This window comes from Heloderma suspectum, chromosome 5 (genome assembly GCF_057233095.1).
Source record: "Heloderma suspectum isolate Gila_16-S chromosome 5, 16-S_ref, whole genome shotgun sequence".
Taxonomy (NCBI): Eukaryota; Metazoa; Chordata; class Lepidosauria; order Squamata; family Helodermatidae; genus Heloderma; species Heloderma suspectum.
The window spans coordinates 6532118-6554967 of NC_139462.1; the positions used below are offsets into that span (position 1 = coordinate 6532118).

The 22850-nt window shown below is 52.0% G+C and overlaps 1 protein-coding gene across 3 annotated transcripts in view; it reads left to right on the forward strand.

Moving 5' to 3' along the window:
• Positions 1-22850, forward strand: part of LOC146343544 (transcription factor COE3-like) — a 106188-nt gene that overhangs the window by 53831 nt on the left and 29507 nt on the right. For all 3 annotated transcript variants that reach the window (XM_084855267.1, XM_084855266.1, XM_084855268.1), the window contains 4 exons: positions 10287-10368; positions 13700-13817; positions 16896-17029; positions 17648-17774. In XM_084855267.1, the coding sequence (XP_084711393.1) occupies positions 10287-10368; positions 13700-13817; positions 16896-17029; positions 17648-17774 (461 nt within the window). The remainder of the gene's footprint in view (positions 1-10286; positions 10369-13699; positions 13818-16895; positions 17030-17647; positions 17775-22850) is intronic.

The following is a 22850-nucleotide window of genomic DNA, read 5'->3' on the forward strand; positions in this document are numbered from 1 at the left end:
CACACAGCCTGTAGGCTGGGGGTCTTGAACCTTTTTCAGTGCGATGGCTGAATTCCATTTTGATTTGATTTGAATTCCACTTTGATTTGAATTTCCATTTTGAATTCCATTTTGAATTTCCATTTTGATTTTGAATTCCACTTTGATTTGAATTTGATTTGAATTCTATTTTGATTTGAATTCTATATTGATTTGAATTTCCATTTTGAATTCTATTTTGAATTCCATTTTGGAGAAGCTCTTGGGAGCACATTCCAGTGGTGGGCGGGCCAGAAGGCAAAGGGGGCGGGGCCAGAGGCAAAAGGGGAGGGGCCAAAATACCAGCCTATCTTACATGCAAGCTCTTGTTGCCAGCAACACAGCCTTAGGAGAAGCATTTCTCTCTTTCAGCATGGGGAAAACTCAGCACAAAACCTGGGAAACCACCAAATGATGGGTGGTTGGGAGAAGGGGGCAGGCCAGGAAAATGGGGTGTGGCCTCCTGGGCAACCCCAGTGGGCGGGACTGGCACCCCAGGTGGGCCAGATTTGGCCCCAGGCCTGAGATTCTGCATCCCTGCTGTCGCCCTGTCTTCAGCTGTGCACAGTACATCCTGTATGCCTGGATGTATAAAGGAGGAGGGGGGAGTGGGTGAGGTAGGCTGGGAGACAGAGGTTATGGAATGGAGTCCTGGAAAAGTGCATAGCTGGGTGGCTGGCTGGAACCTTGAATAAGAGCTCCCCCCACTGCAGCGTTTCGTTGCAGGTCTCCGCTGGTATGACAGAATGCTGAGTGCGGAGCTCTGTTGGACTGTCTCAGGACAGCACATTCGGGAGCTGCTTGAGACACTTCAGAGAGGCTTCGGGAGTGGAGGCGTGAGCATCTTGCGCTTCCTCTCCCCATGGGTCTGGTCTGGTCCAAAAACAGAGGAGGCTCATATTCCCCATGAGGAGATTTGGGTTCTGCTCCTGCATTTCCCGTTTGCTGTGGGGGATGCGTATGGACCTTTCCACTTTTTGCTAAGACCTACAGGCACAGGAGAGGAGCACAAACCTCTCATGCTTCCCCTCTTGTGGCTTCTTGAGAACATCCGAAGTAATTCCAAGACTGTTATAAAGGTTCGCTACCAGACCCAGGCCACTAAGCCCAAACAGAAGTATCAACTGGATCAAGCTGGATCCTTTCTGATTCTCCCTATTGCTGGCAAACTCCATGGAAAACATGTATGTTCCCCAGTCTGAACTTTGGCAAAGTTGGCCCTGGTGGAACAATTTCACACCAGACCATCCAAGGCCAAGTTCTGGACCAGACTGGATCTGGATCATCCCTTAGAGGTCCCCAGGCCCTGGCGTCAGGAAATAACCTGGTTGCCACAGGCCAGGGCCTGATGGTCTGTCCCTACCACAGCCTTCACATCAAAAATGGGGCTTTCCCTGCTTGCTTACTTGACTTCCTGACTTGAATAATGGCCCAGGGGTCGCCCAGAAAGCTCCATTCACAGCCATGACGCCATAGCAGTGTGAAGAAACTAGGGCGCAGGCATGGTGTGCCTGGAGAAATGGGGGAACCACGGAGGGGGGAGACCATGGGAAATCAGGGGGGGCATGGGAAATGAGGGGGAACCATGGGAAATGAGTTGGCATTGTTCCCAGCTTCCCTGGATGCTCCATAGGTCTCTGGCCTCCGGCTTAGGAGGGTAACTTTTCTATGATGAAGAGGAGCTCCAGGGGCATTTAGGTTGGGGAATTGCTGCAGGGGCAAAGAGCTGATGGCAGCCACGGTCAGTGCAGAGGATGGGGCCCAAATTGGGGGCAGAAGGAACAGGGGAACCCAGAGGGGACCATCCTGTGCAGAGATGCTACAGGAGAGAAGCAGCCCCCAGACGTGACAAAGGTTCCCTTGCTTGGTTGCTCAGCAGCCGGATGAGACGTGATATGGGAGCTCTGTGTTTGGAGCTCCTGACGGTTTTTTGTTTCTTAAAACACTACACGGGCTAGGGGCAGGGCTGATTTGGACTGGCCTGGGGCGTGGTGGGCGGGAAGTTTTCCTCCCTGTGGTAAATAGCAGCTTCTTGGGGAATGATCTGAATCAAGACAGAAGCAGAGGGGGGGAAAGCTAAATCCCCTGTTTCCCTTGTCATGGTCCCAGCCCAAATTGGCCCACCCCAAAGCTGCTTCTCAAGACAGAATGAATTCCAACCATGGAATACCTATGACATCAGAACATAAAAAGAGCCCTGCTGGTTCAGACCAAGGTGCATCTAGTCCAGCATTCTGTTCACACAGTGGCCAACCAGCTGCCCACAGGAAACCCACAAGCAGGACACGGGTGCAACAGCACCCTCCCTCCCATGTTCCCCAGCAACTGGTGTACATAGGTTGTGATACTGGAGGTAGCACATAGCCATTGGGACTAGTAGCCATTGATAGCCTTTTCCTCCAGAAATTTGTCCAAGCTCCTTTTAAAGTCATCCAAACTGGTGGCCATCATTACCTCCTGTGGCAGCGAGTTCCATAGTTTAACTCTGTGCTGTGTGAAGAAGGCCTCCCTTTTATCTGTCCTGAATCTCCCACCAATCAGCTTCTGGATGACCTGGCTGGGTTCGAGTATTATGAGAGAGGGAGAAAAAATTCTCCTGATCCACATTCTCCACACCAGGTTTAATTTTGTACACCTCTATCATGTCTCCCCTTACTTGCCTGTTCTCCAGGATAAGCAATCCCAGCTGTTATAATCTCTCCTCATGCCTTCTTTGGCCCTAATACAGTTGTCTGGGATCTTTTGTTCTGTACGTGCCTTCCTGGGGTGTGCCTGGCCCTCTTTTTGTGGTGTCCTATGGTCTGGTTTGTGCAGGTTGATAGGTGCCCATGTGGATGTCCCTGCCTCGGAGGAAGGCTTTGGTCTAGATGTCCTCCTGGTTTCTTCCAGACCAGGGGATGGGACCATGGCTCAGTGGCAGAGCCCCTGCTTTGCATGCAGAAGACCCCGGGTTCGATCCCCAGCATCTCCAGGGGAGGGCTAGAAATATTCCTCCCTTAAACCCTGGAGAGCTATTGCTGCCAGTCAGTGTTGACAATACTGGGCTGGATGGACCAAGGGTCTGACCCAGTATCAGGCTGCTTCCTGTGTTCCTATGTACTTTGGTCCATTGTTCTGGAAGCAGATGGACCTAAACTTCACTTCCTGGAGTTTAATCCTATTGTTCTCATTTTGTCCTGTCCAGGGTAGAAAGTAAGTGTGTGTGTGTGTGTGTGTGTGTGTGCGCATGCGTGTGTACACGCACACATGCATGCTTGTGTGATCCAGCCAAAGAAGACGCTGAAAGAGTGGCGCACACAATGGTTGGTGGCCAGACAGGCTGTAATAGGTTTGATTCTTCTCCTTCTAATCTCCCCACCGGCTTGTCAATCTCCATTCTTTCCCATCGGCAACCGCCTGTCTCTCTGGCAGCTGAGTGACAGGCAGCCCTTCCCAAGGCACCGGGCCCCTGTTGCAGCAGTGCCGATGCTTATCACACCGGACAAAAGCCAGGAAATGTCAGTGTGTTATCAGGGCACCCCGACCGTGGCCAGGATGTGTTGGAATGGGAGGGCCACTTTCATCCCATTGGCCCATTGTCCAGCCGATGGAGAAAGTGAGTTACAGAAGCGTGTGCACACGCGCACATCATGCACACCGACACAGAAAGCTGACAAAGGGACATGGGAAAAGATGCACCCTTTATCCAGGAGTCAAGGAAGCAGGTTGCTGCACTGGAACAAAGAATGGGTCATCAGAACCAGAAATAACGCAGACTTCCCAGACATCCTCTGGAACCCCCAGAATGTTAGTCTGCAATGGCCTTCTGGCTGGGACATGCTGGGAGTTGTAGTCCACCACATCTGGAGGGCACCAGCTTGGCGAAGGCTGTTTTAGAGAAGTAAAATTGAAGGGGTGGGCAGGCGCAGAGCTCAGTTTGCAACCCAAAATCTCCCACTCGCTCCCGTTCACAAGTATGTCTGTAAAGCGAATTAGGTAAAACACTGAGGACTAGAGGCATGCCCAAATCAGTATGCAATTTGAGACTTTCTCACCTCTGAAGTTCCTGGCCTTGTGCTCCTCTCCTCTGCCCTTTCCCACTTTCTGTTCCTGTGTCAGGCTTAACCTTCTCATCTTGCCCTCTGGAAGACTTCCTGTCCTGGCCCTTAATACCGAGGACCCAGGCTTTCTACTGGGCCGACTGCTGCCGTCTTAGGCCCCTGTTTCTGGCTTCCCTTGGTCCTTGCCTCGCCCCCTCCAAGATCTGAGCAGCTCAGCCAGTGGCAGCCAGAGACCCTCTGCCTGCCCCGGCCCTTCCGTGACACGAGGACAGCTCAGCCAACCATTGCCAAGCCTTTGCCGCAGCTGCCGCTGCCACCACCACGAAAAGCCACCATACTCTAGATAGCCCTGGCGGCGGCTCTTGGCAAAGCAGACGTGCAGCCTCTGGGTCCGGAATGGGCGTGTCTGCAGCTGGTGGACGCAGAGCATGAGTGGCTGGAAGCGGATGTTGCCATCCTTCTCATGCCCGTAGCAGCGGCTTCCGTTGGGCCGTGGTCAGAAAACAGCAAGCTGAACTAGATGGACCTTCAGTCAGACCGTCCCAGCCTGGCACTTCTGGTCTTCTGGTGGTGGGAGCGATGGAGTCCCATCTCTTTCCCTTCTATGCATTATTCTGTTATCTCATCTCTCTCACCTTCTCTCACTCTCTCTCCATCCCTTCAGTTTATCTAACTACTCATTCCTTCAGTTTCAGAGGAAATGGGGCAGGGGGTCTCCTGCCCTCCACTTTTCTCTCTCCTCCTTTCTCCACTCCCTCCTTCCCTCAGTCTCGCTCCCTCTCTCTCTTCTCATTCTCTCGTTCCTCCGACGCCCAGCCCCTCTGGTTTAGAGAGCCCGATAAGTGCCCTATCAACATGTTAATCAAATTACTTAGGAGCTAAAATTGACGCTTTTCATTAATTATACAAGATTATTCTAATTGCAAATTCAAATTTATGCGCTCGGAACAGAAGGTGTTCAGCAGCGTCGCTGGGAATTTGCATATTAAATGGGGAGACTTGTGCATTATGGATGCTAATGTATGCACATTGTCTTTATTTTTAACTCCCCGGGCCTGTGTGCACCGCTGCCGCTTAAGGAGGTGAAGGAGTCCGACGTGTGTTTATTATTATTTCTTTCTCTTGTCTCTTAGTCAAAGTCAGTGGCACTGGAGGGGAGGACAGTGGGCCTGGCAGAAGCCGGGGGGGGGGCGGGATTGTTGGCTCACTGTCAATCTTGCATTGGGGGAGGGGTATCTTCTCTGTCTGTCTGTCTGTCTCTCTCTCTCTCTCTCTATATATATATATATATCCTCCTCCCTTCTACATTCCTTCCTTTCCTTGATTACCACCTGCAAGGAGAGCAGGAACTCCAGCCAACCAGAGTCTTAAGTTGGCATCTCTTGTTCCTTGAGATGGTTTCACTCCTGTGATTTAACCTCCAAAGGTTGTTTCTTTAGCTTAAAAAAAAAAAAAAAGTTGAAAAACAAGGAATGTGGTTTTGGGATGTTCTTTTTGGCTTTGTGCAGTGTTTGTTTTTTTAAAGGGTGGTCTTGTGGATCATCAGCATGAGCGCGCTGTGACTCCGCAGATGCGCAAGTCGGCGCAGGAGTTCAAGTGCAGCATGGCTGAAATTCAGGACAGAGAAAAGAAAGCAGTGCAGAGTCCAGCTGTGGACGGCCACCACCTTGGATGGCTTTAAAGGGGGATTAGACCAATTTGTGGAGAACAAGGCTATCAGTGGCCACAAGTCATGATGGCTATATGCTGCCTCCCCTGTCAGGGGCAGTATAACTCTTTATGCCCATGGCTGGGGAACATGCTCTTGCACTCATGCCCTGCTTGTGACTTTCCTATTGGCTTCTGGCTGGCCGCTGTGGGAACAGGATACTGGACTGGATAGGCACGGCTCTCCTAAAGAGGTTTCTAGCCCTCAGGGAGGCAAAGATGCATTTAAGGCTTTGTCAGCTTCAAGTGCAAGAAGGCATGACAGCGAGGATGGGCAAGTTGAATTAGATCAGTGCTCCATCTAGCTTGACAGCTCATTGCATTGGTGTGCTTGCGTTGATGACACATGCTAAGCCTGCACACTCAGTCAAAATGGAAGCTGCGGATTTTTTTACTCCAAAAGCGCAGGCTCCGCTCAAAAGATTGCGGCAGCTAGCCCAGAGGCCAGACCAGTCCCACAAAACAGCTCAGCTGGGTTGTTGTTTGGGGGGGTTGGCTGAGGGCAGAACCCAGATTAGGAACACTCAGAGCTGCGAAGAGGCTTAAGGAAAGGAGCTAGCAGAACACCCGTCCCCAGCCTAGTTCCTTCCAGGTGTACTGGACTACAACTCCCATAATCCCCCAGCCAGCCATGGGATTCTGGAGGGCACCAGGTTGGGGAAGGCTGTAACAGAAGGGATAGGACAGGGAAGGGGAAGGGAAACCCACAAACGACGCTGCTTTGCTATTATTTCAGTTGCTTATTTATTTATTTGTATTATTTATTTATTTGTATTGGTTTGTTTATTAGTTGCCTTTCTACCATTTCATGCCAAATAATGTCCAGTCAAATGGTGACGCACCAAAACAGATGGGTAAAACCAGGCCCAATCCCAGAACAATATAAGAAATCATAAGAAAATAGTTCAGGGTGATCAGCCCAGATTCAGGGAGACGAGCACAGGCTGGGCTCAGTCCGGAAGCCCTGATTATTATGAGCTGCCCGCTGCCCCTCTGGCAACTGCTTCCTTGACCAGGGGCTGCTGGCAGTCCGAGACCAACCAGAGTCAAAGCTGGAAACCTCAGACTGCACACACCTTGCTCACACCACCTCCGCCCCACATATAGGGAAACGGGGGCAGGGCAGGCGCTCCAGCTGTGCGCCTGTACATGGGCCCACTGACTGGCACGATCACCCGCCTGTGCTTTCAAAAGATGAAATGCCGTACAAATTGGACCTTTGCAGAGATGCCTGTGCAGCAGGGGTGATGAACCTCTTTCAGCCCGAGAGCCAAATTCATTTCGGAGAAGCTGCGTTCCAGTGGTGGGCGGGGCCAAAAGCAAAAGGGGATGGGGCCAAAATATCCACATATTTTAGCTTCAAGCGCTTGCTGCGGCCATTAACGGAGCCTTCAGAGAGGCATTTCAGCCTTTTAGAATGGGTGGAAAACCTGTGCTGAAGCCGGAAAGCCACCAAACGGTGGGCAGTTGGACAAAGGGGGCATGGCCAGGGAAAGGCCATGCGAGACAGTGCGTGAACCCAGGCGAGCGTAACTGACAGCCGGCAGGGCAGGCGCAAGGAGGGATCCCTGGTGTGCGGCTTGCCACGAATGTGGCGAGGATGAGTCCCAATTCACCCTTACGTTTAGTCAGGCTGGGGGTGCCGTCATTGGTGCAGAGGGATGCGTGTGCCACTCAGGGCCTTCTTGTGGGCTTACTACATGCAGCTGGTTGGCCGCGGTATGAACAGAAGGCTGGCCTAGATAGACCCTGGGTCCGATCCAGCAGGGCTGTTCTTACGTTCTTGTGTGTGCGCGCACAGATACACAGGGAGAGCTGGTTTTGCCCCTCTTCCTGTCCTTCCCAGCCTCTCGGAAGCACACATGGCAGCTGCCCGTTAATTATTTATGCTAGGATGACAATTATAGGACCCTACACAAGCATCCTAAATATTTCATCAGCCTGGAACAGTGCTGTGGGGATGGATCATGCGCTCTGGCTTCCATCCATCTTCTCGGGAGCTTTTCTCTGCTCAATCTTTCCTCCGCCCCACCTCACGTTTCCGCCCCTCTCCTCCCCACCCCCATCCTTCTCTAGCCCTTGGAACTGTGGCAAGGCCCCAAGACTGGGGGGGGGGGGTTGCCACCCCACATTGCTGCCCCATGCGATCTGAGAGGTGCATGGCGGGATCCCTTGTGCTGGGGCTCCACTCTCAGCATGCAATCCACGAGTTGCCACCTCTTGGATCTTGGGGCCTGCCCTGTCCATAGTTTCCCATTTGTTTCAAAAAGGATTACACAGGAGAACACCCTAGCAAACTGTGCCCCACAGAAGGATCCAAATGTCTCCTACCCGGCCACCCTTAACAGAAGCCAAAACCAGCCTCCAGAACCACTTTTGAATTGCCTTACACCGATTTGGATCCCCAGTCCATCGGGCCACATTATGTCAAGTCTGATGGGTAACAGCTCCCCGGATGCACAGCTGCCGCCCCTCCAGTGCCCCCAGGAAGCCAGTCACCCTCTGCAGCCGCCCAGAGCATCTGTCGGGCAGAGTGCTGCAGCGGAGTGCAGTGTGTGCAAGCTGCTGGTGCCCACAGAAGGCCTACTTTGGGAACTCGCGGTGACCCCCCGCTCCTGCCTTGAACAGCAGCCTGGCACACAGAAATTAAGCAAGTGGTTCCCCCCACCCCAGTATCTCCATGCTAATAAGAAAAACGTCACCGGCAAAAATTCTCTGCATCAGCCTGCTGTTAAAGGCATTGGAGCTGGGGCAGGGTTTGTTTTTTTCAAGTGTCAACCCAATTTGGGATGAGTGGGGAAGTGAAGGAAGGCAGAGTCCCATGGGGGGTTGGGGGGGGGAGCATTTCTACATCTCCTGGAAGCAGTGGGGTTTGCCTCTGTGGCTCTGATAGCATTATCTGCATCCAGTGCATGCTTCCATCCCACACTCCCTGCTTCTTCCCCCCACGGGACTCTCCCTTCCTCCCCTCCCACTGGGCTCAGATATCTCCAGGGTTAGTATTCCCTGATTGATTGTTCTCTGCAGCAGTACAGCCCATTAGCTGCCTCAAGGCAGCCGGGGATCAGTTACCAATCAATACCCTCTTAAGCAGAGAATGATACGTTTCAGGGCTGCCTTAAAGGGCCAGCGTGGCTGCCAGGAATGAGAGGAAGAGAAGCAAAGGATGAGTGTCAGTTGTGTGAGAGCTTGAGATGGAACAGAGAGGTGTTGAAATGTGTGTTTGGCCACAGGCTGGCCACAGTCAGGACTACTTTGACCACAACGCAAGCTTGAATGCTATTGCTTTCATTTTATTTTTAAATCGAGTCTCTAGTCCTCATGGTTGTGAGATAAACTTCAGAGTAAGTGCGCTCTGCCTCCTGAAATCTTAGGTCTTAACTAATGGGTCAGCTGATGGGTGCCTCAACTGCATCTTTGCTTTGGGGCTGTCATCCCACGAGACCCCACTGAATAACATGTAGGGCTGTCACCTTTGTTTTTAGCCCTACTCCTGTGCTTATATCTGCAGCCTCACACAGGATATATCTGAGTACCAGTTTAACTGCCCCAGTCCTCCCTCAAAGAATCCTGGGAACTGTAGTTTGGTGAGAGTGCTGAGAATTCTGTTGGAGATTCCCCAGCTCACCTCCAAAGAACTACAGTTCCCAGAATCCCAGGGGTAGCGGGATATCAAACCAATTTTTAAAAAAAGTTGTACAGAGACTTGCAAACTGTCAGGGCCAGACTTGCACAACCAAGCCTCCTGGTTGGATTACTGCAATGTATTGCATGTGGGGCTGCCCTTGAAGACTGTCCAGAAACTTCAGTTAGACCAAAATATGGCAGCTAGGGGACTGACTAGAACTGGGCATTATGACCAGATTACACCAGTATTGTACCATCTTCACTGGCTCCCAGTTTGTTTCTGGGCCCAATTCAAGGTGCTGGTGTTAACCTACAAGGCCCATCATGGCTTGGGGCCACAGTATCTAAAGGGCCACCTCTTCTTATATGTTCCTGCCCATGCCTGGGATCATCACCTGAGGCCCTGCTCTGAGGACCCACACACACTGAGATTTGGTGTGTGGCTACTTGTGAGCAGGCCGTTTTTGCTGTGGCCCCTCAAATTGTGGGACGCCCTCCCTAGAAAGGTCTGCCTAGCACCTACATTGTTGACTTTTCAGTGCCAGGCAAAATGCTTTTTATTCTCCCAGGACTTTTAAAGGTATGCTTAACTGCAGCTTGCTTTACTTGTAACCTGCTGCACTGTAAAATAATCTCCTCTGTTTTTAGGGGGGGGGGGGCATCAGCCAAGCCAGTGTGCTCTGTGCCTCCCTTGGGTGCAGGGAAAGGTGGGCAAGAGGTGTGTGTGTGTTGGGGGGGGTGTTCCTTGATCTGTTGTGCAGCCAAGTTGCCCAGAGCACCTCAGCCAATGTGTCAGGGACAGGGACCTGGTCATCATAATTTTTGGTTCGGCTCCCTCGGCTGGTCAGAAGGTTTTGGACTTCTGGGTAACGGCCTTGGCTTCTCTTCTTCCAGATTTTTCCTCAAGTTCTTCCTGAAATGCAACCAGAACTGCCTAAAGAACGCAGGGAATCCCCGAGACATGCGCCGCTTCCAGGTGAGCCTCTCCTTAGCATGACGCTGTGCACCTCCCACCCCATTCTTCCCTGACAGCTCCAGTGGCGTAAGCTGATTTGTCTGATCGTCTCCCCCTGTAGCGCGTGGCTCGGCTCGCTTGCTCGGGTTGCCTGGAGTGTGGCCCAAACAAAACGTGGCGCAATGCAGACGTCGATGCACTTTGCAGGAAAGGGAGTTGCGCAGGTGGGGGGGTGCGGGCAGCTGTGGAGAACGGTTTTGACGGACAGACATCCTCAGAACTCATCATAAAGGTCACTGTGGGAAATAATGGCAGAATTGGTCTCTGAGGAATTGAGGGCCCAAACTTTTTAGGATTCCGGGGGGTCAAAACCAGCCTCTTGAGCTGGGGGTCAGAACTTGACGGGATGTCGGTGTGGACATGCTTCCAAGCAATGATCAGGACAGCCCCACATTCTCCTGGAACAGCCTTCCCCAAGAGGGTGCCCTCCAGGGGGGTTGGACTCCTGGTCCCATCTTTCCCAGCCAGCCTGGCCATTAGGGAGCGAGGGAGGGGATCCCTACCTCTTCCCCCCCGCCCCCCGCTGCAGGAAGCTGCCCAAAGAACTGCCCCCTTCTAATATGGCGGGGGTGGGGCCAAGCGCCGGAGGCAGGGGAGGGCAGGGCTTCCCTGATTTACCGCCCAACCCAGTACTTGCTCTGCAGGCTCTGGAGGCAGAGGACAGAGCTGTGGCCTTGGCGAGGGCCATAGCTCAGTGGTAGCGCACCTGCTTGGTGCGCCGAAGGTCCCAGATTCAATCCCCAGCATCTCCGATTGAAAAGATGACGGGTAGCAGGTGATGGGAGAGATCCCGGTGGAGATGTTGGGGAGCCTCTGGTTTCCCAGTAGGAGTAAGTGGGAATGTTCAAGCCAGGGGCGTCGCTAGCCCTGGGCTCATGGGCCCTGGCTCCAGGCCTATTTCCACGGGTCCCTTCTCCAGAGCCGTGAGTGTCGGTTGGCCCCCATGGAAGGGTGTTTTGCTATCAGCTTTCATTGCCCTGCAGAGGGTGATTTTCAAGGGGGGAGTTGCAGCTGGGGAGGGAAAGATTAACTCCCTGCTTCCCACATGCTGCAACGCACATGCACCCCGAAAACCTTCTCCTGCATCGCAATTAAGCTTAGAGGGGAAAAAACCCTTTTCCGTTGCTTTGGGTCCAGGTGCAGATGAATTTATGTTATTTGAGATGATTTGGATGAGAAATTAATTGGCAGGCTATGAAATGTAAAGAAACCCCAGTCATTATTTCTAAGTTTGCATAGATAGGCATAAATTAGCATATGCAGATTTTATGCAGATCTGCATCCTGCGGGCCTGGAGCCGGAATCTTTCTCATTTAAGTGCCCAGCACCGCCCCTGGTCCAAGCACTCCATTCAGTTGCCCTGCTGCGGGGGGGGGGGTCATTTCCCCCCTCACAGCCACTGTGATACAGCCATGTCCCGCCATCCCTTTGGAGGTTCGGCAGCCCTTGAGGGTGTTGCTGCCACTCTGTTGACTGTGGCTTCTGCTCCCCTCTCGCCCACGGTGCTGGCGGCGGCAGCTCCTCGTTCACTCATCAAGGTGGGTGTCTGCTCCGCCAGCCGCTGGCGCCTGGCACCCGCGCTATGCAAATTGGAATGGCTGTTAATCATGTAAAAATGTCACAATTACCATATCGTTATGAGAGGAACCTGATGATGCAGCCCCCAGCCAGTCGGCGCTGGTTGACGCCTGGGGAGGCCCTCGTCTCCCCACAACCGACACCCCCAACTTGGCCTTCGCCGGCCCCTCCCAATATCTCCAGCGTGGGCTTGGCTTCTTTTGCTTAAAAGACCCGTTTTACTTCTCTGGGTTTAAAGTGTGCTACGTGGACTTGCCCTGTGCCTCGTCCCTGCCCTGATTTCCCCACTGTCAAAATGGGGATTGTAAGCTCCTTGGAGGCAGGGGACTGAACGTTTTGCACATTTGTCTTTTGTGCCAGGATCCCTCTCTTCCATGAAAGGTTGGCTGATGTGATTCCCAGGTGAATAATTCACACCTTGCCATCTTGAAGAGGGAGCATGAGTAATGTAGCTCCTCGCCACTTTACTTAACCCCCAGAGGAAAGGAGAAAGCTCCCTGCTGCTGGCCAAACCGCAAAGTGGTTGTGGGGGCTGGGGTGGCCCCTTTTAACATTCCTCTGCCCCTCACTTCTGGAGAGAACCTTGGATGGGGCTCCCTTTGCAGTACAAGCCTGGGCCTCTTTGGGAGCAGTAGAACCTTGCTGTGAGCATTCTTTCCCAAGCAGACAAGCTTCTCTCCCCCCTGTGCCCTCCCTCCCTCCCTCCCTTTCTCTTTCTCCCCCTTCCTTCCTTCTCTTCCATAGAGCCAAGAAATTACTAGGGCAACACAGAGTTCAGAAAATCCGCCACCACAGGTGGGGCAGAAGCATAATGTGGATGGCGGGAGCCACTCTACCTCCATTCCTCTGTGGTGCTCTGTCCCATTTGCATGGCCTCGCTGACCCCATGTTTGGCAGCGTTCGGTTTGTGACCACATGTATGGAAGTGAGATGCAGCCTAACCTTCTGCACCCCATTCAAACCTCCCTTTGAGTGTGATTCTCTGAGGCTGGTGATAGGGCATTGTCCTGCCCCTTCATCTCTGGCAAAAGCCCCCTATGCCTGCCCTCGGCTGTTAGACTGGCAGCCGGTTCAGTTCAATAGCAGAAGTGCCAGTGACGTCTGCATTGCATGACTTTGACCTCTTGCACTGCAGTACTGGAGTCCCATTGAAAAGTGAGACTTCCTTCATCTCCCGGCAGCTTACAGCTTGTTCTTCCTTGTTCTTTCCTTTTCTGATCTTTCATCTTGCAGATAGGGGCCCTGTATGTTTTCCCCCGCTGAGCGAAAAACAGCATAGAGGAGTACAGTTTTGAATAGCCTGAAGGGAAAGGGTTAAGCAGCCCATTGCCCCCACCCCACACACACTGGTGCCCCCCTCAAGTTTGCAGATTCCTACAGCTTTGTTTGTTTGTTTTGTTTTTAAAAACACCATGGAAAGTTGCATGCAACTGTGTGCAAAGTGTAATTTGGCCTTCAACCTTATTTATTTTTACAGGCAATGTGCGTGTAAGCAGCCTGATAGAATCAAGACACAAACTGAACCATGGGAAATTGCATCAAAGATGCACTGGGGCAGACGTAAACATGTAGTCCTGGGCAGCGCTCCATGGCTGATGGGATGACCTTGGGTGGATAACCCGATTTCTGCTGCAGGCCATAAAATTGGCTCTTCTGTTTAGTCTTGCTGTTGCCTTGTATTGCTCAGCACCTCCCTGACCTCTCCTCCCCTCAGGTCGTAGTGTCAACGACAGTGAACGTGGACGGCCACGTCCTTGCAGTTTCCGACAACATGTTTGTCCACAACAATTCCAAGCACGGGCGCCGGGCACGGAGGTTGGACCCCTCTGAAGGTATATCCCCCTATAAGGAGGCTCAAGTCAGACGTCATGCTAAAGCAGAGGTGCTGAACCTCTTTCAGCCTGAGGGCCAAATGCCATTTCAGAGAAGCTCTAAGGGGCCACATTCCGGTGGTGGTTGAGACTGAAGGTAAAAGGGGGGGGGGGGGAATACTTGTTTACTACAAGTAAGTTTTAGGAGAGGCATTTCAACCTTTTGGAACAGGGAAGATGGGGGGAAACAGCACAAAAGCCAGGAAACCACTGAACGATTGACAGTTGGGGGGGAAGGGGTGAGGCCAGGGGAACAGGGCAGAGCCATTGGGGGAAGCCCTGGAGGGCTGGATTTGGCATGCAGACCCAAAGTTCTGCACCCCTACGTTAAGCCATTAAGGAAGCTCAATGTTTGGAATGACAAGTCATGATTTGCAGTCGGCAGGCAAGCCAGGAACCATGGCATGAGGTTGCAAACCATTAATTTGTGTCAAATAGGGCTTGGTGGGATGGCCTGAACTGGCAAGCCATCGTTACAGTCCTGGCTTTGCCTCTGGAGGCTCCTGAACCATCAAGATGGAAACAATCTTCTGAAGTTCAGAAGACCAAAGCAGACAGGCAGCCCTAAACTAGGGGTTTTGAGGCTCTCTGGGTTCTATTTATTTATTTATTTATTTATTTATTTCATTTCTATGCCGCCCAATAGCCAAAGCTCTCTGGGCGGTTCACAAAAATTAAAACCACAAAGCACAGCACAAAACAATATAAAATATGAAAGCTTAAAACCACAATATAACAGTACAACCAGAATAAAACCTAGCAGCAATTCAGAGATTCTAGAGCGTTACTAGAATGGTGAACGAAAGGGAAGACATTCAAGAGGGTTTCTCCTGATCACAGTGGCTGGATTCGGATGATCACCGGGGAAAAGAAGCCACCAGAGTTTGTTGTAGGGGTTGTGGGGTGGTTCAGAAGCCACCCCTGCTGCACACCTCTCCAGGTTTAGATGGCATTATAACCCACGCCATGCTGTAGATAACTAGGCAAATGGCGGGTGTGTGAGCGTCACATGCGGGAGTGGGGAAGAGAAGCCATCGTGGCTTCTTTTCCCTGGTGATCAGCCAAATCCAGCCAGTGAGTGGGGTAACTTTTGGGTAAGATGACATTGTTACATTTTCTTACACCTCTTACAGTATCTCAAGAACGCTAGCACTTTTGCTGAGGTGCTAGTAAAATGCAAACAGGTTTACATTTAATCATTTGATTGGTTTGAAAAGGCAGGTGATTAATGAAATAAACCAGCAGACCTCTCTATTGACAAGTTGCCCTTCTCATTTTCACTCTTTCCCAACTTTCTGGTTGCCCAAGTCTTTGTAGGGTCCGTTCCAGGACAATAAGGCTGTTAGCAACAATAACCACATCTCTGTAATCTCTCAGGCACCCATCTACAACCTGGTGCCCTTCAGGTGTGTTGGACTACAGATCCCATCATCCCCAGCTTCACACAGCGCATAGTTAAACTATGGAATTCGCTACCACAGGATGTAGTGATGGCCACCAATTTGGATAACTTTAAAAGGGAGCTGGACAAATTCCTGGAGGAAAAGGCTATCAGCAGCTACTAGTCCTGATGGCTCTGTGCTACCTCCAGTACCAGAGGCAATGAGCCTCTGTACGCCAGTTGCTGGGGAACATGGGTGGGAGGGTACTGTTGCACTCTTGTCTTGCTTGTGGGTTCCTGGTCGACAGCTGGTTGGCCACTGTGTGAAGAGAATGCTGGACTAGAGGGACCCTTGGTCTGATCCAGCAGGGCTCTCCTTATGTTCTTATAAAGCCAGCATGGTCATGGCCATGATTGGAGTTGCACTTGAACACATCTGGAGAGCACTGGGTTGGGAGAGGCTGGGCTAGGAGTTCCATCAGAGAGCTTTCAGGTATCCAGCTAAAATCACAGTGGAACGTTTGTTGTTGTTCATCGTCATCGTTATGCAGTCTCTATGCCTTCTGGCTATTCAGCTTCAATATGGTAATGCACATCAATCCATATTAGTTTTAGGGGGGGTCATGTCTTTTTTTAAAAAGACAGCCAATGTTGGCATGCTCTTAGTTTCTACATACAGAAACCTTTTATGTCAGGGGGTGGCTTTCAGCCTCGCCATCTCCCTGGTGGGATAGCTTTTCACCTGCAGGGGGATTCGGACATCCAAAGAACCAGTCCCCTGGGTTAATTGCAGGGTGGTGCTGGCCCACAAGAGGAGAGTCCCACTTGTATCTGTTGCATTTCTTTTTTATCCCACCTTTTCTCGAAGGAGCAATGCACATGGCTCTGGTCTCACCCTTTTATGTCTTCATAACAACCCTTTGAGGAAGGTTTGCCTGAGAGATGGTGATTGATACAAGGTCACCCAGCTCTTCCTGCATCCACCACGCCAGCCAGCATGTTTGGATTTGCGTGACAGCCTGAGCTAAGAGGAAGAAGAACCAGCTTTTCCTCTCTTCTTGTACATCAGGGGTGGGCAAGCTCAGCGGGTCTGGGGGCCAGTTTCCACAGAACCCAGCAGGGCTACACCCCTCCCCGCCGCTGCCAAAATTGCTGCTGCAGTTCCACAAAAAGTGGAAAGGGCAATGTTGACGATTTTCCATCAAAATTTGGTGGCACAACAGTCTTCTGGGAGCACGGATTTGCTTGAAAACATGATGCATGCTTCCCCACACACCTTCTTTTGAAGCAAAATAGCCCCCTTTTTGTTGCTGCGGCATCACCAAATTTTGGCTGCAGCAGGGGCTGCAAAAAAGGCTGGGGGCCGCATGTGGCCCACCCCTGTTCTGCAATCTCCCTTATTTGCAATTCCCCCCCCCATCCGTCTTCTGACACTGGCTCATGCGTAGCTCTGAGTCTATCGCCTTGCCTGCTTTGTATCCCCTTCCCTGCATTATCCTTTCCTGCCACCCATTTGGCCTCCTCTCCACACACACACATACGTCCCACTGCAACATCTGCCTTTCCCTTTTCTACCTCTGCCTGCCCTCCTCCTCCCGCCGTGTGGGCCTCCCCCAGTCCCTGACTCTGTGCCTTGTCTCTCCCCTTCCCACCTGAAGCCGCCACCCCCTGCATCAAGGCCATCAGCCCCAGCGAAGGCTGGACGACAGGCGGAGCCACGGTCATCGTGATTGGGGACAACTTTTTTGACGGTCTGCAGGTGGTCTTTGGTACCATGCTGGTGTGGAGCGAGGTGAGTCTCGGAGCAGATCCACACTGACGGCTGGAAACACCAAGCAGCAACCGCCCTCCCCCTCTCGCAAGGAAACAGTCATTCTGGGAGGGGAGACTGTCCGTCCATCTTAGAGTGGACCCCCTTGAAATGAATGGGGCTTCAATGAGGCTGGCGCTTGGGTGCAAGGCTAAAGACCCCCAACGGAGTTTGCTGTGCACGATCTCCCGACTACATTTCCGAGGATTCTTTGGGGGAAGCCCTGGCAGTGAAGCCCACCTAAAAACTGGTAGATGTACATAGCGTGGGGAGGGGCCTGCGTGCGGCTGCAACTAGACTAGTAAGGGGGGGTTTCCATCCACACTCATGGGGGTGGATGGAAAGCCACAGATCTCCAAGCCTTCCCATTTTTGTTCTACCTTTCCCCTTTCCGGACTGTTCCACATGCTCCCATCTAACTCAACGTTCCCCAACCTGGTGCTCTCCAGATGTGTGGAACTAAAACTCCCATCATGGCCAGAATGATGGGAGTTCTAATCCCACACATCTAGAGGGGATTAGGTTGAGGCAGGCTGATCTAACTGCTTTCCTCTCCCTGTCCCCGATCCTCCCTGCCCCGCCCATCCACCTCTCTCACAGCTCATCACGCCGCACGCGATCCGTGTGCAGACGCCACCGAGGCACATCCCGGGAGTGGTGGAAGTGACGCTGTCCTACAAATCGAAGCAGTTCTGCAAAGGGGCGCCCGGACGCTTTGTCTACACCGGTAAGGGGGACGTGGGGGAGCTTTTGGATGCAAGAAGAACCATGCCGGATCAGGCCCAAGGCCCATTGAGTCCGGCATTCTGTTCTCATGGTAGCCGACCAGGTGCCCCAACGGGAAGCCCACAGGCAGGACATGAGCCCAGCCACCCCCTCCCACTCTTGTTTGCCAGCAACTGGTATTGAGAGGGACACTGGCCCTGATACTGGAGGTAATATGTAGCCATCATGACTAGTAGCCACAAATTGCCTGTTCCTCTGTGAAAATCCTCAGCCTCTACTGCGATCCACCTTTGGCAGTCCCAGCCTCACTGAGAAATGGGTAATACGGCTGGCTCCACAGGATGCACATTCAGCCTGGGTCAGCAACTGGTCTCACAGGAGGGCCACACAAAGGGGGAGGAGATGGAGTTCAGTGCCCCCCACCCCCAACACACACACACCCTTCACTCTCCAAAGTGGGCTGCCAGCGAGTCCTGGAGCTGAGACCTTGCTCCCTCCACACACCTTTCTTGCGTCTAGGTGCAGAAAGGTGCTGCTGGGGCCAGGGGGCAGCTAGAGCTCTTCCACAGGGAGATTTGGCCCGGGGCCTCCAGGTCCAGATTTCCTCACATCTGCTGAGAAGCAGAGGGGCAGCCACCTGTCCAGCCGAATCAACCCCCTCCAGGAAATTCTCCACACTCCAACTGAGTTTACCCTTTTCTCCCAACCTCAGGGTCCACCTCTCCACTTTCCTTACATCTTTGCATTTCTTCTGGGTCCCCCTCCGTAGCTACGTCACATGTCTACACCTTCTTTCCAGAGCTTTCCATGTCTGCACCCGCCCTACACAGAGTTTTCTCTGTTCCCTCTTCCCTCGGCATCCGATTCTGCCCGTTCTTCTTTGAGGTTGCAGAAGGAACATTCCCCCTGGCCAGCTTGGTGCATCATCAAGAGAGAGACCAGGGGCGGGGAGCCCCCTTCCTCAGAGCAGGTGCCTTGGCGCAGGGTGCCAGCACGGCACTGAACGCGCCGTCCTCTGTGCTTTAAAAAATTATTTAAAAAACATTCTGCAACTAGGCCACACAAATTCTGTGCCAACTGATGCAGATGGGAAACTCTGCAGATGAAGCTGCTTTACAACTGATGGCTTACTTGGTATAATTGCTGCTGTTTCTTCTGGGAGGGGTGCATTGTGGGGCAGGCGGTTTTAGAAGGGACTGAGACCCAGTGGAGGCTGGTGGCTCCGATCTCAGTGGGGCGGTGAATCCAGAACTAGTCAGAACTCTAACAGAGCTATCCAAGGCGCAAAGCTCCTTTAGAGTGCTGACTGGTTCTGACTGAAACCCGGAGCGGATTCACCGGCCCACTGACATCAGAGCCACCAGCCTCTACTGCTGAAACCCCTGCTTAGGCCCGTGCACATGATGTGGGGGCATTTAGGACTTCCCTGGGCACCACCCATCGCTTGCCAAGCTTGTCTCTGTAGGCTCATGGGCTAGAAACTTGCTTTTTAAATGCTTCTGTTCCATCCTTCACAGGAGCCTTGGCTATGGGCTGAACAGGTCCCTCTCAGGGAGCTGTGACACGCCTTGGACTGGGCTGCCCGGGTGAGGATGGGTTGGTGGCCCAGCTTTGGTCTTCTTTTGGCTGCCTATGACTCTCTTGAGGGTGGTGGGGAGAGAGCAGGACTTAGGATCTCTGATCTTTTTGCGGTGCTAATTGTGGAGGGGGGATTCCTCTCCTCCGTCCCCTCCATTTCCACCTCATGAATTATCTGTGTGTATTGACCCAGGAGTAGGAGTGGTGGCCCTGCGAGGAAGGAGAGGAATGGGCAGAGGTAGAGATGGCCATTGATGAAGCCCCCTTTTCCCTCCCACTCCTTCCACCCCACCCTACAAGTGCTGCTCTGCTTCTTCAAGGGCCAGCTTTTTGGTTAACAAGATCAGCGCTGATGGTGATGGGCATGGGAACGGGAGGGGGGAGCGGGCTCGGATGGGGTGGGGAAGGGGCTTTGATTCTGTCTTTGTGAGTGCAGGTGGTACAGAAGGCGTGCCGGTGCTGGTGCTTTTACTTGTAGTCCCACAATTGCCACCGACAGTGGTATGGATGGTCGCTTCCAGTTGGGAGACTGTGGGGGTGGATACACAAATGCTCATGACACCCCCACACACACACATGCCTCCATGCCCCGTGTAGGTCAGCCAGCTGCAGACACTCCATCCTGTGACTGTTCCCCCCTGCCCCATTGGTCTCCACCCATTGCTATTGTAAGCAGAAGCGGGTGCGAAACCAGCTTCATGGCAGTGGTCAGGCTGGGAGTATGCAGAATACCTTGGCCTTTTTCAAGCTGTTGTGCCAGCTTCTATTTTAGCACCAAGCTGAGAACTTAGGAAGCTGCCCACAGGAAGTAGACTTGGGTCTCAAAAGACAATGATGTGCACCCACGTTCTACAGCAGGAAGAAGTTGAGTGTCTTGCTGTGTTGAAATGATAAACATTTACATACATTTGCCTAGTTTGCATACTTTCTTCTGCTTCTCCTAGTTGTGCAGAAGGATAAAGAGCTATACAGAGCCCTGAAGCCATTCCCCTGACCTCCTGACTCTTAGCAATCCTGCTTCAGCTGTTCTCTGGCTGCTTGGAAAATTATTTGAGCCTTAAGGACTAGAAACTTGTGTGTGCTTTTTTTTTTTTTTTTTTAAGAAAACTGAGATGCTTTTGGTGCAGAATTCTGCAGCCAGTACCACATTCCCACACTTTGCGCTGCATGCATGCAGAATACATGCAGTCCTAGCATGAGATGGGCACCACATGAAGGCCTGACAGCTGTTGTACATCTGACACTTGGGGCAGGAGGGCACCAACTGGAGGCTTCTGGGCCAAATCCAGTTGCCCATCCAGAGTCATAAGATGGGTGTGGACAGAATGATATTTGTGCCAGACAGGAACTGCCAACCAGTCACTTTGGAACGTGGGAGTCAAAGATTTGCCCCCTCTGTCCCTCACTCCAGGGAATGGCCCTCCAGAAAACCTAGGAGCTGACTTGCACCGTAGGACAAGGCCATAGCTCAGGGGTAGCACCAGTGCTTTGCATGCAGAAGATCCCGACAACTTCAGTTAAAAGGAGCAGGTAGGAGCAGGTGTGAAAGACCCTCCTCTCGCTGAGACCATGGAGAGACGCTGCCTGTCAGAGCAAACAGAACTTAATCTTTTGTAACAAACAGGCTTTCATAATCCAGCTTCCTGTGTTCCGAGGACCAGCTCCGGTAATTAACAACAGGCGCTCAAACAAGAAGTGCAAGTTAAGCGGAGCTTTCCCTATTTGCACAAAATGTTACTCTCCAAAACGGGGACTTGCGTGTCTCCCTACCCCAGGGACGATGTTGGTTCTGCGCCCACACTGGGAGCGCATAACATGCGGGCAACCGAATGCTTGCGGTGCTTCCCTGCCGTGGCAGCCTCCAGGTGGGCACCCCACAATGTATAATGGGGATCACTGGGGCTGCTCCATCTGGCATCTGCAGGCTCTTGCTTCACATGTTCTTTATTTTGTTTGTTTTGTTTTGATATTTTAACGTTCGTGCGCAGGATTTGGTACTTGGGGGTCTGCCGCCCCGAATGTGGAGGGCTTTGTTTAGCTCTCATGGCCAATAATAACTCCTCAGCTCAGTAATGAGCTACTGAGCAGTTGGCTGGAGAATACGTTTATGGACCCCCCCCCCAAGGAAGCTCGCCTGGCACCAGTGCTGTCATTTTTTTGGCACCGGGCAAAGACATACTCCCCCCCCCCCCGGATTTGGATATTCATACTGGGCTGTGTGTGGAGGAGGGGAGTGGAGGGCAGAGATGTTGTGCATGGTGGATGAACACTTTTCGTAATGTATTGCTTTAGATTATGTTTGTATAGTGCTTATTTTACTTGTGTTACTGTGCTGATTATTGCGCTGATTCTATTGATTTTGGTTTTTTTCTGTTCTATTAATTATGGATTGCTGTATTTGTGTGTGTAAGTTGCTTCAAGGTGGCTTTTTTACAGTGGGAAGTGATGCCTAAATTTTAATAATGGTGATGATGACGTGTGGATGTAGACTTGCTGTTGTAAAAAGCTGCTAATGCAGTCGATTGCCCTCAAAACGCTTGAGGGGGCTAGTTCACTCCACTCACTTAGCTGGTGGCCCTGACAAAAAGCAGACCAAGGAAACACTTGACTAAGCCCTTGATAAATATACGAGTTCCCCAGTGGCAGGGCCAACCCCATACCTCTGGGACGATCAGAGCCATCCTTTGGCAGCCACCCTTCATATGTCTGTCCACAGGCATGAAATTCAGCTGGGCAGGGAATGGCGGAGCTGCCGAGTCCATCTCTGCCCCATCCTCCGCTGTCTCCAGGGCATGACCCCATGGCAGTATCCATGTTCCCCCCCCCACTCGCCTCCCACCCCAGTTGCATGGCTAATCCCGTGTGCTCTGGCCTGTGAAAGGCCTACCACGGGGAGCAGGAGAAAATCGATACCAATTACTGGTGCACGAACGCTGCCCAGAACTGGATTCGCAGCATTTGTTTACGCTAAATCAGGCAATCTATCTTCATCTCGGCACAGTAATGAAGCACGCCAATCTGGGAGGGGGGAGGAGGGGGGAGAGAAAATACGCCTGCTGGATGACAGGCGGGGTTTTGCAGGTGGGGGGAGACCTGGTATAGAGATGCAGCAGGGGAGAAGCTGCTGACTCAAGATAAATTAAGGAGAGGAAGGTTAAGAGAGCTGGTCCAGCGAAGATGCACTTGTATGTATAAACACATTTTGCCATTTTGATGGAGTAAAGAGGGCTGTTTCACACAGAGAGATCTATTCTCAGCATTCACAAATGACAGTGTGAACTGGCTCAGTCTGAAGAGCATTTGTCTTCTTTATACGCTTTGTATTCTTTTTGAATACTTCTATATCCCATCCTTCCTCCAAGGATATATCAGGGTGAGATATATATGTGTTATTCCACCACCCCTATTTTGACCTCACCACAACTCTGTGAGGTAGGTTAAGGGTGAGGCTTGGAATAGGGCCTTCAGTATTGAGGCACCTTCTCTCTGGAACTGTCTA